This window comes from Salmo trutta, chromosome 22 (assembly GCF_901001165.1).
Source record: "Salmo trutta chromosome 22, fSalTru1.1, whole genome shotgun sequence".
NCBI classification, from domain to species: Eukaryota; Metazoa; Chordata; class Actinopteri; order Salmoniformes; family Salmonidae; genus Salmo; species Salmo trutta.
Genome location: NC_042978.1, coordinates 48,639,361 through 48,664,186, shown reverse-complemented (window position 1 = coordinate 48,664,186; position 24,826 = coordinate 48,639,361). Strand labels below are relative to the sequence as shown.

At 42.6% G+C, this 24,826-nt stretch overlaps 1 protein-coding gene and 1 long non-coding RNA gene across 3 annotated transcripts; both read right to left on the bottom strand.

Moving 5' to 3' along the window:
• Window positions 1-158: 158 nt before the first annotated feature.
• Window positions 159-22,770, bottom strand: scly (selenocysteine lyase). The gene is made up of 13 exons (XM_029708292.1): window positions 22,643-22,770; window positions 21,618-21,844; window positions 20,778-20,887; window positions 19,378-19,478; window positions 18,831-19,026; window positions 18,397-18,524; window positions 13,476-13,628; window positions 13,101-13,207; window positions 9,542-9,578; window positions 7,041-7,124; window positions 6,619-6,721; window positions 2,254-2,329; window positions 159-1,009 (listed from the first exon to the last, which is right to left on the bottom strand). Exons 2-13 carry the CDS (start codon window positions 21,839-21,841, stop codon window positions 856-858), a joined length of 1,473 nt encoding a protein of 490 aa, XP_029564152.1. The 5' UTR covers window positions 21,842-21,844; window positions 22,643-22,770; the 3' UTR covers window positions 159-855.
• On the bottom strand, window positions 2,340-4,002 carry LOC115158881 (uncharacterized). Of its 2 annotated transcripts, none has more exons than XR_003868764.1 (3): window positions 3,590-4,002; window positions 2,685-3,272; window positions 2,340-2,597 (listed from the first exon to the last, which is right to left on the bottom strand). It is a non-coding gene; the product is annotated as an uncharacterized LOC115158881 (long non-coding RNA). The 2 variants fall into 2 exon arrangements; XR_003868765.1 differs by having other exon boundaries at window positions 2,340-3,272; window positions 3,590-3,727; window positions 3,769-4,002.
• Window positions 22,771-24,826: the final 2,056 nt, after the last annotated feature.

Below are 24,826 nucleotides of genomic sequence, written 5' to 3'. Positions count from 1 at the left end.
TGTAGGTAAGCGTAAAGTGACTATGCATAGATAATAAACTGCAGTGTAAATAGGTCCGGGTGGCCATTTGATAACAGCTATCATGGGATTTAGACAGCTGATTAGATAATACACACATTCAAATAGCATCCCTCCATCATAAAACAATGAACGTGAAGTAGAAGTTGATATACCAATGCTTTATTATAACGGAAGCATTTACAAACTATCTCCAACTTTAAACAGCTGATATGCTATTCACATGAGGTTTCTGTTAGCTCCCCTGATTAAAGTATTAACTAGCGAAGCTGATGACTGACAGCAAGCACAATAAAGCCATCCATCTATTTCACATCATTCAAGTCAGTTTGAATACGTTTTTTCCAGTCTTAAACATTGGAAACATTTTCTCCTGAATTAAATTAATAAAAAGCACAAAAAGGTATACATTAGGTCTACACACATGGTGTATGCTACAAACAAATAACAAACACCTTTCACTGTAGGTCTATGATATAGCTAGCTACTGTAGGTCTATAGTCTTCCCTGTGGCTCAGTTGGTAGAGCATGGTGTTTGCAACGCCAGCATGGTGTTTGCAACGCCAGGGTTGTGGGTTCGATTTCCACGGGGGGCCAGTACCAAAAAAAAAATGAAATGTATGCATTCACTACTGTAAGTCGCTCTGGATATGAGCGTCTGCTAAATGACTAAAATGTAATGTAAATGTACAAAGGTGTACATTCTCATTGCAGAATTGACAAGATATTGCTTTAAATTATTAACTGTTTGCAACACAGCACATTATGTCACAGTACTATCAGGTGTATATTCTGTAGATCAATCAACCAATAAGTCAAACAATCAATCAACGTTGATCAGTTGAGTTCCTCCAGCCTCTCGACAGCATTCTTCAGATCCTCCACCACCAGGTCTACCTCATCCCTGCTGGTCCCTCTCCCCACACTCAGCCTCAGGGCATTAGCTGCCACCTCCTCAGGGATGCCACAGCTCAGCAGGATATGGGAGGGCCTGAGGGACAAACAGAGTGAAAACTAACAGTGACAACATAACAATATAGTTCCACTAAACAAGGGGGATTTATTTTGTTGTCTGCAATTAATGTGCAAGGTTTCTATATACACACACATACAGTATAAATACAGTATATATATAAATACACACACACACACACACACATACACACACATATATATATATATATAGTAACTGTCTTAAGTTTGGCTGAGGGCAGTTATTGGGACTGTAAAGCTACTGTAGGGCTATGATGTAGCTAGTAACTGCAGCTCTATGATATAGCTAGTAACTGTAGCTCTATGACATAGCTAGTAACTGTAGGTCTATGATATAGCTAGTAACTGTAGCTCTATGACATAGCTAGTAACTGTAGGTCTATGATGTAGCTAGTAACTGTAGCTCTATGATATACAGTAGCTAGTAAATGTAGCTCTATGATGTAGCTAGTAACTGTAGCTCTATGATATACAGTAGCTAGTAACTGCAGCTCTAAGTCATACAGTAGCTAGTAACTGTAGCTCTATGATGTAGCTAGTTACTGCAGCTCTATGATATACAGTAGCTAGTAACTGCAGCTCTATTATATACAGTAGCTAGTAACTGTAGGTCTATGTCATACAGTAGCTAGTAACTATAGCTCTATGATGTAGCTAGTAACTGTAGCTCTATGATATACAGTAGCTAGTAACTGCAGCTCTATGATATACAGTAGCTAGTAACTGTAGCTCTATGATGTAGCTAGTAACTGTAGCTCTATGATATACAGTAGCTAGTAACTGTAGCTCTATGATGTAGCTAGTAAGTGCAGCTCTATGATATACAGTAGCTAGTAACTGTAGCTCTATGATGTAGCTAGCTACTGTAGGTCTATGTCATAAAGAAGCTAATAACTGTAGGTATATGATGTAGCTGGTAACTGTAGGTCTATGATGAAGCTAGTAACTGTAGGTATATGATGTAGCTAGTAACTGTAGCTCTATGATGTAGCTAGTAACTGTAGCTCTATGATGTAGCTAGTAACTGTAGCTCTATGGTATACAGTAGCTAGTAACTGTAGGTCTATGATGTAGCTAGTAACTGTAGCTCTATGATATAGCTAGTAACTGTAGCTCTATGATATAGCTAGTAACTGTAGCTCTAGGATATACAGTAGCTAGTAACTGTAGCTCTATGATGTAGCTAGTAACTGTAGCTCTATGATATACAGTAGCTAGAAACTGTATGTGTCAGGTCCTTACCTGTCTCCTCTGTTTGAATGGCATGCAGCCCCAACACTGGCCAGGAGTCTTCTACAGCTGGCCAATACCTTCCTCCCTACAGCACAGTACAGGGGACAGAAGAGACATGAATACCTTCCTCCCTACAGCACAGTACAGGGGACAGAAGAGACATGAATACCTTCCTCCCTACAGCACAGTACAGGGGACAGAAGAGACATTAATACCTTCCTCCCTACAGCACAGTACAGGGGACAGAAGAGACATAAATACCTTCCTCCCTACAGCACAGTACAGGGGACAGAAGAGACATGAATACCTTCCTCCCTACAGCACAGTACAGGGGACAGAAGAGACATGAATACCTTCCTCCCTACAGCACAGTACAGGGGACAGAAGAGACATTAATACCTTCCTCCCTACATCACAGGGGACAGAAGAGACATGAATACCTTCCTCCCTACAGCACAGTACAGGGGACAGAAGAGACATGAATACCTTCCTCCCTACAGCACAGTACAGGGGACAGAAGAGACATTAATACCTTCCTCCCTACATCACAGGGGACAGAAGAGACATGAATACCTTCCTCCCTACAGCACAGTACAGGGGACAGAAGAGACATGAATACCTTCCTCCCTACAGCACAGTACAGGGGACATAAGAGACATGAATACCTTCCTCCCTACAGCACAGTACAGGGGACAGAAGAGACATGAATACCATCCTCCCTACAGCACAGTACAGGGGACAGAAGAGACATGAATACCTTCCTCCCTACAGCACAGTACAGGGGACAGAAGAGACATGAATACCTTCCTCCCTACAGCACAGGGGACAGAAGAGACATGAATACCTTCCTCCCTACAGCACAGTACAGGGGACAGAAGAGACATGAATACCTTCCTCCCTACAGCACAGTACAGGGGACAGAAGAGACATGAATACCTTCCTCCCTACAGCACAGTACAGGGGACAGAAGAGACATGAATACCTTCCTCCCTACAGCACAGTACAGGGGACAGAAGAGACATGAATACCTTCCTCCCTACATCACAGGGGACAGAAGAGACATGAATACCTTCCTCCCTACAGCACAGTACAGGGGACAGAAGAGACATGAATACCTTCCTCCCTACAGCACAGTACAGGGGACAGAAGAGACATGAATACCTTCCTCCCTACAGCACAGTACAGGGGACAGAAGAGACATGAATACCTTCCTCCCTACAGCACAGTACAGGGGACAGAAGAGACATGAATACCTTCCTCCCTACAGCACAGTACAGGGGACAGAAGAGACATGAATACCATCCTCCCTACAGCACAGTACAGGGGACAGAAGAGACATGAATACCTTCCTCCCTACAGCACAGTACAGGGGACAGAAGAGACATGAATACCTTCCTCCCTACAGCACAGTACAGGGGACAGAAGAGACATGAATACCTTCCTCCCTACAGCACAGTACAGGGGACAGAAGAGACATGAATACCTTCCTCCCTACATCACAGGGGACAGAAGAGACATGAATACCTTCCTCCCTACAGCACAGTACAGGGGACAGAAGAGACATGAATACCTTCCTCCCTACAGCACAGTACAGGGGACAGAAGAGACATGAATACCTTCCTCCCTACAGCACAGTACAGGGGACAGAAGAGACATGAATACCTTCCTCCCTACAGCACAGTACAGGGGACAGAAGAGACATGAATACCTTCCTCCCTACAGCACAGTACAGGGGACAGAAGAGACATGAATACCTTCCTCTCTACAGCACAGTACAGGGGACAGAAGAGACATGAATACCTTCCTCCCTACAGCACAGTACAGGGGACAGAAGAGACATGAATACCTTCCTCCCTACATCACAGGGGACAAAAGAGACATGAATACCTTCCTCCCTACAGCACAGTACAGGGGACAGAAGAGACATGAATACCTTCCTCCCTACAGCACAGTACAGGGGACAGAAGAGACATGAATCATTAACAGCCACCGTAGTTTATAAATAGCCACAGCAACGTAGGTTGTGACCTCGCGGCAATGTAGTGTTAGACATACTGTACAGGAGGGGTTCTTAACCTTTTTCTGCCTGGGACCTAAATGAGAAATGCACTGTTTTCCTGGGACCCAAGCTCATGAAAACATGGCCCGTTTTGACCGAGAACACATTCTCAGTTACAGCGACGACCTGGGGGATAGTTACAGGGGAGAGGAGGGGGGGACAACGACCTGGGAAAAAGTTACAGGGGAGAGGAGGAATACATTTCAATTAACAGGTGTGCCTTGTTAAAAGTTAATTTGTGGAAATAATTTCCTTCTTAATGCGTTTCAGCCAATCAGTTGTGTTGTGACAAGGTAGGGGTGGTATACAGAAGACAGTCCTATTTGGTAAAAGACCATATCCATATTATGGCAAGAACAGCTCAAATAAGCAAAGAGAAACGACAGTCCATCATTACTTTAAGACATGAAGGTCAGTCAATGCGGAACATTTCAAGAACTTTGAAAGTTTCTTCAAACGCAGTCGCGGAAACCATCAAGCGCTATGATGAAACTGTCTCTCATGAGGACCAACACAGGAAAGGAAGACCCAGAGTTACCTCTGCTGCAGAGGACAAGTTCATTAGAGTTAACTAACTGCACCTCAGATTGCAGCCGAAATAAATTCTTCACAGAGTTCAAGTAACAGACACATCTCAACATCAACTGTTCAGTGGAGACTGTGTGAATCAGGCCTTCATGGTCAAATTGCTGCAAAGAAACCACTACCAAAGGACACCAATAAGAAGAAGAGACTTGTTTGGGCCAGGAAACATTAGCCCGGTGGAAATCTGTCCTTTGGTCTGATGAGTCCAAATGTGAGATTTTTGGATCCAACCGCTGTGTCTTTGTGAGCCACCGAGTAGGTGAACGAATGATCTCCGCATGTGTGGTTCTCACCTTGAAGCATGGAGGAGGAGGTGTGATGGTGTGGGGCTGCATTGCTGGTGACACTGTCTGATTTATTTAGAATTCAAGGCACACTTAACCAGCATGGCTCCCACATCATTCTGCAGCGATACACCATCCCATCTGGTTTGCGCTTAGTGGGACTATCATTTGTTTTTCAACAGGACAATGACCCAAAACACACCTCCAGGCTGTGTAAGGAATATTTGACCATGAAGGAGAGTGATGGAGTGCTGCATCAGATGACCTGGCCTCCACAATCACCTGACCTAAACCCAATTGAGATGGATTGGATCGCAGAGCGAAGGAAAAGCAGCCAACAGGTTTTTAGAAATTGCTAATTTATAAAAAATTCTAAACTGAAATAACATTAACTTTTACTGAGGAGTGGCTTCCGTCTGGCCACTCGACTGTAAAGGCCCGATTGGTGGAGTGCTGCAGAGATGGTTGTCCGTCTGGAAGGTTCTCCCATCTCCACAGAGGAACTCTAGAGCCCAGTCAGAGTGACCATCAGGTTCTTGGTTGCCTCCCTGACAGAGGTCCTTCTCCCCCGATTGCTCAGTTTGGCCGGGCATCCAGCTCTAGGAAGAGTCTTGGTGGTTCCGAACTTCTTCCATTTAAGAATGATGGAGGCCACTGTGTTCTTGGGGACCTTCAATGCTGCAGACATTTTTTGGTACCCTTCCCCAGATCTGTGCCAAGACAAAATCCTCTCTTGGAGCTCTACGGACAATTCCTTCAACCTCATGGGTTGTTTTTTGCACTGACATGCACTGTCAACTGTGGGACCTTATATAGACAGATGTGCCTTTCCAATCAATTGAATTTACCACAGGTGGAATTCAATCAAGTTGTAGAAATATCTGAAGGATGATCAACGGAAACAGGATGCACCTGAGCTCAATTTCGAGTCTCATAGCAAAGGGTCTGACTACTTGTGTACATAAGGTATTTTGGGGGGGTTTTCTTCTAAAAACCTGTTTTTGGTTTGCTATTATGGGGTATTGTGAGTAGATTGCTGAGGATTTGTATGTATTTAATCCATTCTAGAATAATGCTGTAAAGTAACAAAACGTGGATAAATTCAAGAGGTCTGAAAACTTTCCCAAGGCACTGTATATATATAATTATTTTTACTCAGATATGTCGCAACCCACCATTTAACATTTCCGCAGCCCAACCCATACTTAAACAACGGCTGTTGTACAGCGTGGCAGATTGACGGAGACAGATCCCACAGCAGGAAGGGTAGAGACAGGGGAGACGTCAGTATGACTCTACAGCTCCATTCAAAGTCCACATCCCCAGAGCTGTCATAGTCCACTAGTAAATACGTAATAATTGGCCAACGTAGTTTCAGTGGCTGTTATTGAGTGGCCGAAGTATGTAACAAAATACTGTGCAGCTCAATAGCACATTTGTACTTACCCTGTAGTCCAGGACCCAGAATGGACATGTTACAGGTGTTGGGGAGGGTCTCGGAGTCAGGGAAATGACTGTTGAAATGTATCCTCTCTCTCCCAAAGACCGCCTGGCAACACACAACAGCAAAGACTTATTGGACATAGAATAGTTAGAGTTATTGGACATAGAATTAATAAGACATAGTTATTGGACATGTACTACACTGTACATTGACTTCTTCACTCACGAAACAGTAAATTCTAAGGAAAACATGGTAACAATCTAAAAGGAAAACTAATGTTGGTTCTACATTGAAACTACTGAACAAATCTCCAGAACAGTGTCACTGTGTCAACGCAAGCTATAAATATATTCTGAAATCCAACAACAAAACATTGATGGTTGTGACAGTCTATGATGGATAAATTAGCAGACTGTTACTGTACCTCTAGTTGTTTTTCCAGGTAGTCCCTTGTATCCAGCATATGAGTCTCATACTCAGTCAGGTTAGAGTTCACCAGCTCTGCTGCCTAGTAGAGAGACAACGCTTTAGTTCACCTGCTCTGCTGCCTAGTAGAGAGACAACGCTTTAGTTCACCTGCTCTGCTGCCTAGTAGAGAGACAACTCTTTAGTTCACCAGCTCTGCTGCCTAGTACAGACAACTCTTTAGTTCACCAGCTCTGCTGCCTAGTAGAGAGACAACGCTTTAGTTCACCTGCTCTGCTGCCTAGTAGAGAGACAACGCTTTAGTTCACCAGCTCTGCTGCATAGTACAGACAACTCTTTAGTTCACCAGCTCTGCTGCCTAGTAGAGAGACAACGCTTTAGTTCACCTGCTCTGCTGCCTAGTAGAGAGACAACGCTTTAGTTCACCAGCTCTGCTGCATAGTACAGACAACTCTTTAGTTCACCAGCTCTGCTGCCTAGTAGAGAGACAACGCTTTAGTTCACCAGCTCTGCTGCCTAGTAGAGACACAACTCTTTAGTTCACCAGCTCTGCTGCCTAGTAGAGAGACAACTCTTTAGTTCACCAGCTCTGCTGCCTAGTAGAGAGACAACGCTTTAGTTCACCTGCTCTGCTGCCTAGTACAGACAACTCTTTACTTCACCTGCTCTGCTGCCTAGTACAGACAACTCTTTAGTTCAGCTACAGGCTCTGCATCATCACGTCATATAGACACCATGAATATGGTTTGCTTTAACAATACTTATATACAGCGCCTTGCAAAAGTATTCATCCCCCTTAGCGTTTTTCCTATTTTGTTGCATTACAACCTGTAATTTAAATAGATTTTTATTTGGATTTCATGTAATGAACATACACAAAAAAGTCCAAATTGGTGAAGTGAAATGAAAAAAATTACTTGTTTAAAAAAATTCTAAAATAAATTACAATGGAAAAGTGTTGCGTGCATATGTATTCACTCCCTTTGCTATGAAGCCCCTAAATAAGATCTGGTGCAACCAATTACCTTCAGAAGTCACATAATTAGTTAAATAAAGTCCACCTGTGTGCAATCTAAGTGTCACATGATCTGTCACATGATCTCAGTATATATACACCTGTTCTGAAAGGCCCCAGAGTCTGCAACACCACTAAGCAAGGGGCACCACCAAGCAATCAGCACCATGAAGACCAATGAGCTCTCCAAACAGGTCAGGGACAAAGTTGTGGAGAAGTACAGACCAGGGTTGGGTTATAAAAAAATATATGAAACATTGAACATCCCACAGAGCACTATTAAATCCATTATTAAAAATGTAAAGAATATGGCACCACAACAAACCTTCCAAGAGAGCGCCACCCTCCAAAACTCACAGACCAGGCAAGGAGGGCATTAATCAGAGACAACAAAGAAATCAAAGATAACTCTGAAGGAGCTGCAAAGCTCCACAGCAGAGATTGGAGTATCTGTTCATTGGACCAGTTTAAGCCGTACACACCAAAGAGCTGGGCTTTTTGGAAGAGTGGCCTGAAAAAAAGCAAACACTTTTGATGTTCGCCAAAAGGCATGTGGGAGACTCCCCAAACATATGGAAGAAGGTACTCTGGTCAGATGAGACTAAAAGTGAGCTTTTTGGCCATCAAGGAAAACGCTCTGTCTGGCACAAACCCAACACCTCTCATCACCCCGGGAACACCATCCTCACAGTGAAGCATGGTGGTAGTAGCATCATGCTGTGGGGATGTTTTTCATTGGCAGGGACTGGGAAACTGGTCAGAATTGAAGGAATGATAGATGGCGGTAAATACAGGGAAATTCTTGATGGAAAGCTGTTTGTCTTCCAGATATTTGAGACTGGGCCAGAGGTTCACCTTCCAGCAGGACAATGACCCTAAGCATACTGCCATAGCAACACTCGAGTGGTTTAAGGGGAAACATTTAAATATCTTGTAATGGCCTAGTCAAAGCCCACACTTCAATCCAATTGAGAATCTGTGGTATGACTTAAAGATTGCTGTACGCCGGCGGAACCCATCCAACTTGAAGGAGCTGGAGCAGTTTTGCCTTGAAGAATGGGCAAAAATCCCAGTGGCTAGATGTGCCAAGCTTGTAAAGACAAACCCCAAGAGACTTGCAGCTGTAATTGCTGCAAAAGGTGGCTCTACAAAGTATTGACTTTTATTGAATAGTTATGCACGCTCAAGTTCAGTCTTTTTGTATTATTCGTTGTTTGTTTCACAATAAAACATATTTTGCATCTTCAAAGTGGTAGGCGTGTTGTTTAAATCAAATGATACAAACCCCCCCAAAAAATTCATTTTGTTTCCAGGTTGTAAGGCAACAAAATAGGAAAAATGCCAAGGGGGTGAATACTTTCGCAAGCCACTGTAACTGTATTTGGCCACCAGTTTGAGCAAAAGGCATATACGGTAGGAGTAAGGGTCATAACGTTTTGTTACACAAATGGGCTAATTAATACTGTAATGATTCAAGACTGTACCTTTCCAAGGCCAGCGATCATTGGTGTGTTCTCAGTGCTAAAACAAAACAAACATGAAAATACAGTGCTTTTACTTTATTACTTGTAACATCTTCATCTGTTGTTCATTATAACTTCAGAGGGTGTTTTATACAGTACCAGTCAAAAGTTTTATAACACCTACTCATTCAAGGGTTTTTCTTTATTTTTACTATTTTCTACATTGTAGAATAATAGTGAAGACATCAAAACTATGAAACAACAGATATGGAATCATGTAGTAACCAAAAACATTTTAAACAAATCAAAATATATTTTAGATTCTTCAAAGTAGCCACCCTTTGTCTTGATGACAGCTTTAGACACTCATGGCATTCTCTCAACCAGCTTCACCTGGAATGGTTTCCCAACAGTCTTGAAGGAATTCCCACATATGCTGAGCACTTGTTGGCTGCTTTTCCTTCACTCTGCGGTCCAACTCATCCCAAACCATCTCAATTGGTTTGACGTCGGGTGATTGTGGAGGCCAGGTCATCTGATGCAGCACTCCATCACTCTCCTTCATGGTCAAATATCCCTTACACAGCCTGGAGGTGTATTTTGGGTCATTGTCCTGTTGAAAAACAAATGATAGTCCCACTAAGCACAAACCAGATGGGATGGCGTATCGCTGCAAAATGCTGTGGTAGCCATGCTGGTTAAGTGTGCCTTGAATTCTAAATAAATCACAGACAGTGTCACCAACAAAGAACCCCCACACCATCACTCCACCTCCTCCATGCTTCACGGTGGGAACTACATCATTCGTTCACCTACTTTTCATCTCACAAAGACCCCATAAATCTCAAATTTGGACTCATCAGACCAAAGGACAGATTTCCACCAGTTTAATGTCCATTGCTCAAGTTTCTTGGTCCAAGCAAGTCTCTTCTTCTTATTGGTGTCCTTTAGTAGTGGTTTCTTTGTAGCAATTCGACCATGAAGGACTGATTCACACAGTCACCTCTAAGCAGTTGAAGTTTTGATGTGTCTGTTCCTTGAACTCTGTAAAGCATTTATTTCGGCTGCAATTTCTGAAGCTGGTAACTCAGTCAAATTTATTTATAAAGCACTTCTTACATCAACTGATATCTCAAAGTGCTGTACAGAAACCAAGCCTAAAAACCCCAAACAGCAAGCAATGCAGGTGTAGAAGCACGGTGGCTAGGAAAAACTCCCTAGAAAGGCCAAAACCTAGGAAGAAACCTAGAGAAACCTAACTCTAATGAACTTATCCTCTGCAGCAGAGGTAACTCTGGGTCTTCCTTTCCTGTGGTGATCCTCATTAGCGCTTGATGGTTTTTGCGACTGCACTTTTAAAACATTTTCCGCATTTACTGAACTTCATGTCTTAAAGTAATGATGGACTGTCATTTCTCTTTACTTGTTTGAGCTGTTCTTGCCATAATATGGGCTTGGTCTTATACCAAATAGGACTATCTTCTGTATACCACCCTTACAACACAACTGATTGGCTCAAAAGCATTAAGAAGGAAAGAAATTCCACAAAGTAACTTTTAACAAGGCACACCTGTTAAATGAAATGCATTCCAGGTGACTACCTCATGAAGCTGGTTGAGAATGCCAAAATTGTGCCAAGCTGTCTTCAAGACCAAGGGTGGCTACTGTCATGACTGTCCTGATCAGGTCAGGGTACAGGAGACCACCACCCTACAGATTATCTCCCAAACCCCCAACAGAGGAGGAGAGATCTAGGGGTCTGAAGATGTGGGGGTTTTATGACACCTCATGCCCATAATAAACTTAGGCCACAGAGAAATTCCTTTGTCCTAACAATGGAGAACTGGCCTCAGAACATTAAACATGCAATAAAGGGACTTTGGAACAATGGTTTCCGTCAGCCACAATGGTGGTTATGACGAAAAGTGGAATATTAAAATGTATGTAACTTTTGTATTTGTTTTTAAAGGTTAAGAGATGACGTTATTATGAAAACATTGTACCTTTAAGAGTTTTCCCAGTATATGCCTGATGTTTATACATTGTACGCTGTTTGGAAAATATCCAAATCAAACAGAATGTTTTGGTAAAGATGAAATGTGAAGTTAGTGTCTAAAATCGGATTTTTAGCCAAATCTAAGCCTTGCCCCCTTTACTTGGTCCGCCCAGAGAATTGCCCTAAAGGCGGTTACACCCACTTCTGACCCGAGGGTATAAGACAGGAGAGTGAAGAATTAATTGGAAGACTATTGACCCCAAGCTGCAGCTAAGGTCTAACAAAGTCGACGAACCCCAAAACGAAACACAAGGTTGAAGACAAAGAAATATTTTTCTACACGAGCTACGGACGAGTAGCTGTGTCTAAGCGGGTGAATTCAAGCCGAACCACCCAGCCTCCACTCTCCATTGAATCGTGGTATCGACCCCGTTCGGGCCGAAGCTGTGAGCTCTGAGCTACAGAGCTGTCTGTCCTCAGAAGACCCCTTTCAGATCAAGGGCGAGGGATCAGACCATTTAGCCAAGAAGGACACTGACATCGTGAGGACAACCAGAGAGTTGCGCCGGAGAAGTGCGTCATTTAGAAGCCTAAACGACCCACGCGGAGCTTCCCACCTGAGAACTACAACACGTAATTACATCATTATATTCTGACCCATAAGAGCGGCAGTTCGGGGCAAGGCTAATTTTAAATAAGCATGGCTGACAAATGAACCCAAATGTATATTTCTCTCGTGTACTTCCTTTCTTTCTCTCTCTTTAAAATCCCCATTTTGGGTAACAAGCGCCATAGTGTGTTGGCCCGTTATACTAAGTCCTAATCAATAGCTAGACTGTGTTTTGTGTATGTGTATTTTTATCATCATTTTAGCTTGCTAGTAAATAAATAATCAACTAAGATTGGTGTGGTAAATTCAGTGGTAAAGCCCGGGTCCGTGCAGATTCCCGGATTGTACGACGTTCAGATTATGAGACTGTAGAGGAAATTGATTAATTTAGCGACTGTTGTAATCGATATTCTGATATCCTTTGAGTTAATTTGGGAAATAGAAACTCAATCAAAACAATGTTCCCATGGTGCCCCAGGTTAATGAGTTAATAATTGCTTGATTCATTGCTTAATTCATTTAATCACGCAATTATAAACCGTTAATCATTCGATGAGCAGCAGTCGTCACATTAACTAATACAACGTCACGACACTACTTTGAAGAATCTCAAATATAAAATATATTTTGATTTGTTTAACACTTTTTTTGGTTACTACATGATTCCATATGTGTTATGTCATAGTGTTGATGTCTTCACAACTATTCTACAATGTAGAAAATAGTAAAAATTAAGAAAAACCCTTGAATGAGTAGGTGTGTCCAGACTGTTGACTGGTACTATACATACATAATAGCTAATTAAATGGTCTAAATATCTCAGTGGCGAGTAATTGAGTATGAAAGGCACCCTATTCCCTATATAGTGAGTGCACTAGTTCTGACCAGAGCCTTATGGGCTCTAATCAAAAGTAGTGCACTACATAGGGAATAGAGTGCCATTGGGGAAGTAGACATAATTACTTGAACGATACCCTGGTCTGAAGTTCCTCTCCTGTCCCCCTCCAAACAACATGGGGTATAGTGGTGTGGTTGTTCCTGGGCCGTTCACATACAGCGCTCCCATCCTCGGTGCATAGAACTGGAAACCACAGTGAGGGAATAGAAAACCTCTCAGAACTCAATAATAATAACTAATCTTCCCAGAATACAATAGAAGACAATCACAGTATCCATGGGTGAATCTAAAATTGTATTTCCTTGATTCCTCGCATCTTCACTCCTTCTCAAAATGCATTGGAGGAAAGGATCTTAGGTTCCTCCCCTCTCCTCCAATACGCTTTAAGGAAAAACATGAGGAATCAAGGAAACACATTTAAGATTTGCCTAAAGTCCAGAAGAGTCCTGACCTTGTGTCCTACAACGGTGAGGTAATCCACTCCCAGGTCACGGGCGTCGACCCGCACCTTGCCTATGGCCTGGGCCGCGTCAGTGTGCAGGAGGATTCTATGTTGACGCTGTCTGTTGACAAATCTGATCCTCTGACAGAGCTCTCTGATTGGCTGTCAGGAGAAACACATAAGGTAGTCAAAGTAATAATGCTGTTAGTAATATCTGTGATTAAGAAACACTACATAACCAAAAGAATGCGGACACCTGCTCATTCAACATCTCATTCCAAAAGCATGAATATGGAATTGGTCTCCATTTTGCTGCTATAACAGTCTCCACTTCTGGGAAAGCTTTCCACTAGATGTTGGAACATTGCTACAGGGATTTGCTTCCATTCAGCCACAAGAACATTAGTGAGGTCGGACACTGATGTTGGGCGATTAGGCCTGGCTCGCAGTCTGAGTTCTAATTCATCCCAAAGGGGTTGAGGTCAGGGCTCTGTGCAGGCCAGTCAAGTTCTTCCACGTCGATCTTGACAAACCATCGATGTATGGACATCTCCACCAAACTTTACAGTTGGCACTATGCATTGGGGCAGGTAGCGTTCTTCTGGCAGCCGCCAAACCCAGATTCGTCCGTCGGACTGCCAGATGGTGAAGCATGATTCATCACTCCAGAGAACGCGTTTCCACTGCTCCAGAGTCCAATGAAGGTGAGCTTTACACCACTCCAGCCGACGCTTGGCATTGCGCATGGTGATCTTAGGCTTGTGTGCGGCTGCTCGGCCATGGAAACCCATTTCATGAAGCTCCCGATGAACAGTTCCTGTGCTGACGTTGCTTCCAGATGTAGTTTGTAACTTGGTAGTGAGTGCTGCAACCGAGGACAGACCATTTATGCACTTCAGTGGTTCTGTTCTGTGAGCTCGTGTGGCCTACCACTTCACGACTGAGCCGTTGTTGCTCCTAGACGTTTGCACTTCACAATAACTGCACTCACAGTTGACCAGGACAGCTCTAGCAGGCCAGAAATTTGATGAACTGACTTGTCGAATCTACTAATTTGAAGGGATGTCCACATACTTTTGTATATATAGTGTATATTAGTAATATACACTGAGTGTTAAAAACATGAGGAACACCTGCTCTTTCCATAACAAACCAGGTCAACCCAGGTGAAAGCTATGATCCCTTATTGCAGAGGTTCTTAAACATTTTCAGCATGGGAGCCAAATTAGGAATTCTGTGTTTTCCTGGGTCCCAAGCTTAGGTAAATATGCAACTATATGTAAATATCGGTACATTTCATTGCCCTTATGCCTAAAACAAATGCAATATAGATAAAAACAAATAACAACGAAAATAAATATTCATATAAATATCTATACATGTTTATTTTCCCTCATTAAAAACACTATTACATATGTGTCTAGGTTGGAAATGTTGCTGTTAAAATACAATAAATCATTTTCATTCTGAACTGGAATAAACGGATTGATCACATCACACAGATGAATAACAGAACAGACACACAGGCTTTTTGAAAGTGCAACACTAAGAAACAGTCCAGATGAACAATGATCAGGCCTACTGTACATCCTACTGTACATCTTACTGTACATCTTACTGTACATCTGACTGTACATCTTACTGTAGAAATGATCAGGCCTACTGTACATCTTACTGTAGAAATGATCAGGCCTACTGTACATCCTACTGGACATCCTACTGTAGAAATGATCATCTTATTGTAGAAATGATCAGGCCTACTGTACATCCTACTGTACATCTTACTGTAGAAATTACTGTTGAAACAAAGTCTAGGTTGGAACTGTTGCTGTTTAAAATACAATACATGTTTTATTCTGAACTAGAATGAACGGATGTGGAACAAAACACACACACACACACACACACACACACACACACACACACACACACACACACACACACACACACACACACACACACACTCCTAATGAGAGGTGTGTGGCTGGTTGAAGTTTTCAACAAGCATGTCTATTCTGGGCTCAGTTTTTGACACTGCAACACAGAAGTGATGCTCAGCATTGAGTCTGTTTCTGTACTTGTTTTTTAAAGTATGTAAGAGTTGAGAACCCTGTCAAACTGGACCAGAACATCTACTGCTTTCTCAGTCAGACAGGAGACTACTTCCTGTTGTAGATGGAACAACCCAGAACTGTGTGAGTGGGTTCTCAGTCAGGCAGGAGACCACTTCCTGTTGTAGATGAACAACCCAGAACTGTGTGAGTGGGTTCTCAGTCAGGCAGGAGACCACTTCCTGTTGTAGATGGAACAACCCAGAACTGTGTGAGTGGGTTCTCAGTCAGGCAGGAGACCACTTCCTGTTGTAGATGAACAACCCAGAACTGTGTGAGTAGGTTCTCAGTCAGGCAGGAGACCACTTCCTGTTGTAGATGGAACAACCCAGAACTGTGTGAGTGGGTTCTCAGTCAGGCAGGAGACCACTTCCTGTTGTAGATGGAACAACCCAGAACTGTGTGAGTAGGTTCTCAGTCAGGCAGGAGACCACTTCCTGTTGTAGATGATTAACCCAGAACTGTGTGAGTGGGTTTACATCAAAAAGCATCTTGCTTCAATCAGTTTATTCCAGTTAAGAATAACAATTATTGTATTTTAACAGCAACAGTTCCAACCTAGTCTAGTTTTCAACAATAATTTCTACAGTAAAATGTACAGTAGGCCTGATCATTTTTCATCTCCATATGTACTGTTACTAGGGTTACACTATCAGTAGATAGCTTGCTTTGGTGTATGTTAGCTATGAGCTGTGTACAAGGCCAGGGGATTGTTTGGAAGAGAAACTCACATCTACTACTATGAGAGATACTACTCCCTTATTTCTGCTAATCATCACCTGTTATAAAATGACAACAATGCTTTGCTATCTCACTTACTTATCCACAGTCGAAGCAGTTTCCTCAAGCATTCTGCCCTGATCTGATAGAACTCCCTGGGTTTACCGTCACGCTGCCCTGTTCTGATAGAACTCCCTGGGTTTACCATCATGCTGCCCTGTTCTGATAGAACTCCCTGGGTTTACCGTCATGCTGCCCTGTTCTGATAGAACTCCCTGGGTTTACCGTCATGCTGTTCTGATAGAACTCCCTGGGTTTACCGTCATGCTGCCCTGTTCTGATAGAACTCCCTGGGTTTACCGTCACGCTGTTCTGATAGAACTCCCTGGGTTTACCGTCATGCTGTTCTGATAGAACTCCCTGGGTTTACCGTCATGCTGTTCTGATAGAACTCCCTGGGTTTACCGTCACGCTGCCCTGTTCTGATAGAACTCCCTGGGTTTACCGTCATGCTGCCCTGTTCTGATAGAACTCCCTGGGTTTACCGTCATGCTGTTCTGATAGAACTCCCTGGGTTTACCGTCATGCTGTTCTGATAGAACTCCCTGGGTTTACCGTCATGCTGCCCTGTTCTGATTGAACTCCCTGGGTTTACCGTCATGCTGTTCTGATAGAACTCCCTGGGTTTACCGTCATGCTGCCCTGTTCTGATAGAACTCCCTGGGTTTACCGTCATGCTGTCCTGTTCTGATAGAACTCCCTGGGTTTACCGTCATGCTGTCCTGTTCTGATAGAACTCCCTGGGTTTACCGTCATGCTGCCCTGTTCTGTTAGAACTCCCTGGGTTTACCGTCATGCTGCCCTGTTCTGATAGAACTCCCTGGGTTTACCGTCATGCTGTCCTGTTCTGATAGAACTCCCTGGGTTTACCGTCACGCTGCCCTGTTCTGATAGAACTCCCTGGGTTTACCGTCATGCTGTCCTGTTCTGATAGAACTCCCTGGGTTTACCGTCATGCTGCCCTGTTCTGTTAGAACTCCCTGGGTTTACCGTCATGCTGTGGATGTTTTGGTCAGAAAGGTGTCGTTTTATTCATTTTGAGAGACTCGTTACTAAGCCCCTCCCAGCACAAAACGCATATTAGGAAGGTGTTTTTCATGTTTTGAAGTCTGTTAGTAATATACAGTATGTTAGTAATATCTGTTAGTAATATCTGTAGTAATATCTGTTAGTAATATACAGTATGTTAGTAATATCTGTTAGTAATATCTGTTAGTAATATCTGTTAGTAATATCTGTTAGTAATATACAGTATGTTAGTAATATCTGTTAGTAATATAGTATGTTAGTAATATCTGTTAGTAATATCTGTTAGTAATATACAGTATGTTAGTAATATCTGTTAGTAATATAGTATGTTAGTAATATACAGTATGTTAGTAATATCTGTTAGTAATATACAGTATGTTAGTAATATACAGTATGTTTGTAATATCCGTTAGTAATATACAGTCTGTTAGTAATATCTGTTAGTAATATACAGTATGTTAGTAATATCTGTAGTAATATACAGTATGTTAGTAATATACAGTATGTTAGTAATATACAGTATGTTAGTAATATCTGTAGTAATATACAGTATGTTAGTAATATACAGTATGTTAGTAATATACAGTATGTTAGTAATATCTGTTAGTAATATACAGTATGTTAGTAATATCTGTAGTAATATACAGTATGTTAGTAATATCCGTTAGTAATATACAGTATGTTAGTAATATCTGTTAGTAATATACAGTATGTTAGTAATATCTGTTAGTAATATACAGTATGTTAGTAATATCTGTTAGTAATATCTGTTAGTAATATACAGTATGTTAGTAATATCTGTTAGTAATATACAGTATGTTAGTAATATCTGTAGTAATAAATAGTACAGCAGTACTATCCATTGTGTTTCAATTGCAGACTAAGACTTGGGTTAATATTTAGGATCTGTGGATAGGTGTGTGTGTGTTAGGGCCATGTAGGTGTGAAAAACGAGGCCATGCTTCCCGTCCGTGTGTCCGTCCGTGTGTGTGTGTGTGTGTGTCCCTCACCATTAGGACTCCTGTCTCGTTGTTAGCCATCATGATAGAGATGAGACAGGTGGAGGAGCGGACAGCAGCCAACACATCCTCCACCTCCACCCTCCCCGTCACCTTGGAAACCGCCACTGACGTCACGTCTAAGACAACAACCCAGATAAGCCTATGTCAAGTCATTGACTATTAAGGACAACATTTGGTGTACTCATCACAGTTACTGGAAATAAAAACGATCCTTATTACAGTATAATGATTTATGTGTGTACAAGTACTGAGTTACTAAAGTTCTCGTTACACTTAAGTGTTATATGTTAATAAAAAAAATATATGATTGATCATCATCATCTTCATCATCATCATCTCAACGTCATTCTCCTCCTCATCATCATCGTCATAATTTAGCATAGAGTAAATAAAGATCAATCCAGAACAGTGTTAAACCCTACCTGCTGTGGTGTCCTTCAGCAGGTGTTCAGCGGTCAGTCTGACAGAGTCATGCTCCACGTTAGAGACGAGGATATGAGGTAGAGGCCAGGCTGAGGTACTGCTGTTCTCATGGCGATGTCTCTCCCCTCTCTGCTCTGCTGTCCTGCAGCTCTCTCTGTAGGCCTCCAGGGCACTGTGGAACACCAGGTTATTGGCCTGAAGAAAACGGAGGAAAGTTTAAAAAAATCCCTGGCAATTAAACCCTAGAGCTTTCCAATGGTATGTTATATCGCTGATTGAGCACGCAACCAATCACATTGGGACGTTTGTGTTGTTTTGAGCCAGACAATAAGCCAGATGGCATGTTGTGTTCATGTAGGTCCCGTGTGGCTCAGTTGGTAGAGCATGGTGTTTGCAACGCCAGGGTTGTGGGTTCGATTCCCACGGGGGACCAATACGGAGAAAAATGTTTTAATGAAATGTATGCATTCACTACTGTAAGTCGCTCTGGATAAGAGTGTCTGCTAAATGACTAAAATCTACAGTATAGCAAGACGATCATTCTACCTCAGTCCCACCAGAGGTGAAGATGATGTCATCTGCTTTCCCCCCCACCATTCTAGCCACGTTCTCTCTCGCCTGGGTAATGATCTTCTTCGCTTTCACACCTGGAACAAGGAAGAGACGACAAATTCAAAAACACACGTAGCATGCATAGCTAAAGATGTTAATAAAATCAGTCGGGATGAACCAAGATAGTCAACAACTAAAGAGATTAATCAAATCAGTGGGGATGACAAGATGGACAAAACAACCCCTCACCTGGCGTGTAGGTACCAACCCCTCACCTGGCGTGTAGGTAGCAACCCCTCACCTGGCGTGTAGGTACCAACCCCTCACCTGGCGTGTAGGTACCAACCCCTCACCTGGCGTGTAGGTAGCAACCCCTCACCTGGCGTGTAGGTAACAACCCCTCACCTGGCGTGTAGGTACCAACCCCTCACCTGGCGTGTAGGTACCAACCCCTCACCTGGCGTGTAGGTACCAACCCCTCACCTGGCGTGTAGGTACCAACCCCTCACCTGGCGTGTAGGTACCAACCCCTCACCTGGCGTGTAGGTACCAACCCCTCACCTGGCGTGTAGGTACCAACCCCTCACCTGGCGTGTAGGTACCAACCCCTCACCTGGCGTGTAGGTACCAACCCCTCACCTGGCGTGTAGGTACCAACCCCTCACCTGGCGTGTAGGTACCAACCCCTCACCTGGCGTGTAGGTACCAACCCCTCACCTGGCGTGTAGGTACCAACCCCTCACCTGGCGTGTAGGTACCAACCCCTCACCTGGCGTGTAGGTACCAACCCCTCACCTGGCGTGTAGGTACCAACCCCTCACCTGGCGTGTAGGTACCAACCCCTCACCTGGCGTGTAGGTACCAACCCCTCACCTGGCGTGTAGGTACCAACCCCTCACCTGGCGTGTAGGTACCAACCCCTCACCTGGCGTGTAGGTACCAACCCCTCACCTGGCGTGTATGGTACCAACCCCTCACCTGGCGTGTAGGTACCAACCCCTCACCTGGCGTGTAGGTACCAACCCCTCACCTGGCGTGTAGGTACCAACCCCTCACCTGGCGTGTAGGTACCAACCCCTCACCTGGCGTGTAGGTACCAACCCCTCACCTGGCGTGTAGGTACCAACCCCTCACCTGGCGTGTTGGTACCAACCCCTCACCTGGCGTGTAGGTACCAACCCCTCACCTGGCGTGTAGGTACCAACCCCTCACCTGGCGTGTAGGTACCAACCCCTCACCTGGCGTGTAGGTACCAACCCCTCACCTGGCGTGTAGGTACCAACCCCTCACCTGGCGTGTAGGTACCAACCCCTCACCTGGCGTGTAGGTACCAACCCCTCACCTGGCGTGTAGGTACCAACCCCTCACCTGGCGTGTAGGTACCAACCCCTCACCTGGCGTGTAGGTACTACTGGGGTTTCCCCAGGCCTCGTGCAGGGCTTCAGTAACAACCTGGATCACCTGTGGCTCCAGTGGGGTGGTGGCGTTATAGTCCATGTAGATCCTGTAGTACATTAACCATTAGTTAGAGGTGGGAGAAGACAGGATGTGCCATGAAATAGGCCTATTAATATGTCTACAGGGAGGAATCCTGTAGACAGGATGTGCCATGAAATAGGCCTATTAAAACATGAATATGTCTACAGGGAGGAATCCTGTGGAGTCGTTCGAAGTTAAATACAATAGGATAAGAGCATGAGGAACCACTGGAACTCAATGGGTTGTAGTGGTCTCCCATCAACCCCCCCCCCATGTGTATGTAACCGATGTGAAATGGCTAGTTAGTTAGCGGTGGTGCGCGCTAATAGCGTTTCAATCAGTGACGTCACTCGCTCTGAGACCTGAAGTAGGGTTTCCCCTTGCGTTGCAAGAGCTGCGGCTTTTGTGGCGCGATGGGTAACGATGCTTCGTGGGGTGTCAGTTGTTGATGTGTGCAAAGGGTCTCTGGTTCGAGCCCAGGTTGGGGCGAAGAGAGGGACGGAACCTACACTGTTACATATACATCTGTGTTACATATACATCTGTGTTACATATACATCTGTGTTACATATACATCTGTGTTACATATACATCTGTGTTACATATACATCTGTGTTACATATACATCTGTGTTACATATACATCTGTGTTACATATACATCTGTGTTACATATACATCTGTGTTACATATACATCTGTGTTACATATACATCTGTGTTACATATACATCTGTGACAAACACTGATAACACTTACCTGTCCTCATCCATGTCTGGAATATATGTGTGTATATGACCGTCAAATGGAAGATCTGAGTGTGTATGCCCATTGGCACCACCTGTGTCTGAATGATGTGAACGTGCGTGGTGGTCATCCAATGAAGTGGCTGAATGGTGAGAGAGTGGACGACCGTCTACCGAGTGGTGACTGTGGTCTCTCGGGTTCCTTGTGCCGGAGCTGGCCTTCGTTGGTTCAGACATTACCTTATGGAAAAGCAAAGTCTAGGTTTTACCAAGGTGACTTTACATTAAGTGCCCCCCCCCCCCCCAAAAAAAATGGCATGTAACATAATGTTATGTCATTCTATAGGGTTGGGGTTGTCCTATGTAAACACAGTCCCGTGTGGCTCAGTTGGTAGAGCATGGTGTTTGCAACGCCAGGGTTGTGGGTTCGATTCCGACGGGGGACCAGTACGAAAGAAAAAGTATTAAATGTATGCATTCACTACTGTAAGTCGCTCTGGATAAGAGCGTCTGCTAAATGACTACAATGTGAAAATGATAAATGGGATACAAGTCCTATTTATATAGGGCAACGGTCCTATAGGGTCAAGGATGGGTTTGTAAACTAACTCATGAAGCTAAAAACGTCCGTCTGTAAGCCTACTGTTATCTACTATGTCACCGGCACAGTCTGATATATTCTAACGTGGCATGCTGAGCTAACTAGCTAATATGTAGACTTTCCAAGGAAACGCGTGCAATGACCTAGCTAGCTCTAAAGACAGCTAACTAGCCGTCTCATTTCTTAAAAATTAACCCCCATTTCCATTCAGCACAGCATTGATCTTGATAACCAGCTAGACAATGAAAATGTCCCCTTTTTTTAATGCATCATTCGTTGAGTGACATAACTTTAGCTAATACGTGGCTGTAGAACAAGCTGAACGCTTGCTAAGCTAGCTAACGTTATTTACTGTGGCTGGATGGCTGGCTATGTTGGTTTAAAACAAAGATATGTTTATTTCGTCAGTTTGAACGTCTCTGTAGTTAGCTAAATACCTTGGCTAGAGAGGCGAAGGAGGATGAGACTGAAGTAGAAGAGCTATACTGTCAACGACTCCCAAAGTCGAAGCTTCTTCCCAACCAGGAAATGCAAGGCTGACGGCTCAGTTCATGAATGAAGCCTTTCCTTCCTTGTTTAGCGCAGCGCATTGTTGCAGCGCATAGCGCATGTTGCAGCGCATGTTGCAGCGCATAGCGCATGTTGCAGTGTCTGACAAACCAGTCAGGAAAAAAGTTTCCTGTATTGAAGACTTTTCCTTAGTTTCGGGTTTGAAAATGAATATCAGTAAATCAGTCTTATTTCCACTCAAGGACTGTGTTTTACAGGAAGTATATGGTATCCCAATTAAAGATAAGGTTACTTATCTTGGAATTGTTATATGCAAGGATGAAAAACAAAGGAGTGACTTTAAACTTTATAACCCCGTTGTTGAGAAAACAAAGAAGAAATTGAACCTCTGGTTGCTGAGAGATATTTCGTTATATGGTCGGGTTTTATTGACCAAAGCTGAAGGGTTATCCAGATCGGTTTATGTCTCGTTATCACTTGAATTATCCCCTATAATTGTAAAGGACTTAGATAAGATTCTTTATAATTTTATTTGGAGGAACAAGCCTCACTATCTACGGAAATATATTCTCACTAATACCCAAGAACAAGGAGGTCTTGACCTTTTACATTTCAATACTCTAAATAATACTTTTAAAATAAATTGGATTCTGAAGTATGTTAAAAACCAGAACAGTATTTGGAGTATTTATTTGACTGTTGGTGGTTTAGAATTTTTGCTTCGATGCAATTTTGATGTTGATAAAATCCCAGTAAAATTGGCCAAATTCCATAAGCAGGCAATTTTAGCTTGGTTGTTAATGTATAAACACAATTTTTTTCCCCCTCACAGATACTTTCTATGGAACAACAAAGATACACGATTTAAAAATAAGTGTATTTTTTTTCGTAACTGGTTTGAGAATAAAATTATTTTGGTTGGTCAGTTACTGAATGAGGATGGATATCTACTCTCATATGGGGAATTTCTTGATAAATAAAAAATTCCAGTAACCCTGAAAGAATATGCAATTGTTTATTATGTGATTCCAAGGGAATCACATGTATCTTTTAAATTCCTCTGTGGTTGATGTAAGTAACATAGATTTACATGAAAATATATTAATTGGTAATATTAACATCAAATATATATGTAGTAATAAACGGATTAGGAATATTGTTTGTGATACTACAATTCCCTCGGCATGATTATTTTGGTCAAACATCTATGGTATATTTAATTCAACTGCTAATAATATTAGCTACATTTCATATTCAAAAATACAAATGGTCTAATTCAAAACCTAACTTTTTTAACTTTATAAATAAATTTAAACAATATGTCACTACTTTAACTAAAATGAAAAACAAAAAGGCAATTCAAACTTGTATTATTAATGAATATGATTTGTTTGTTTAGGATTCCTGACAATGTAAATAGTTTGTATGTATGCTTGTTTGCATGTGACTATTCTTCTTTTGTTTGTTGATGTTTGTTTATATAAAAAAAAAATACTAAAATTAAATAATTGAAAGTTGCTGGCCAGCCAACCAAAATTGGTTCTGTGAAGGTTCCTAGAAAACAAAAACAGTTCATTTGTACTGATTATTACAACGTTTCTATTAGGTTGCAAAAAAAAATATTTGCCTAATATTGCAAAAACATTTCTCTAGGTTGTGGGAACGTTGTGTGTTTTGGGGATGTTATCATCCTAATGTTAGGGTTTTATCTAACGACAACTTAATGGGAATTTCAGCCAACGTTCTGGGAATGTTCTTGGTTTGCTGGGTGGTTTCTTCAAACCTATATTTCATACTAAAATCCTACGTATTCTATCAAATCCTAAACTATAATCTATCAGAATAGAATTTAATAGATCAATAAAAAGAGGCCTATAATCTCCAGCATGAAGGGAACAATATCAACAACAAAAAAATTGACATGTACTTTGGTCGTGTTTCATAAGTTCCACGTTTATTTAATATCAATTGACAATGTGTTTAGTGTACACCAACTGTTTATGCTTCACTCCAACACTCAAATAGAGACATTGATTTAACTACTGAACATTTAAGATGGTGTTTAAACAGGTTACAGCTGTATGGTGTACTGTTCACAGCAATCATGTTTA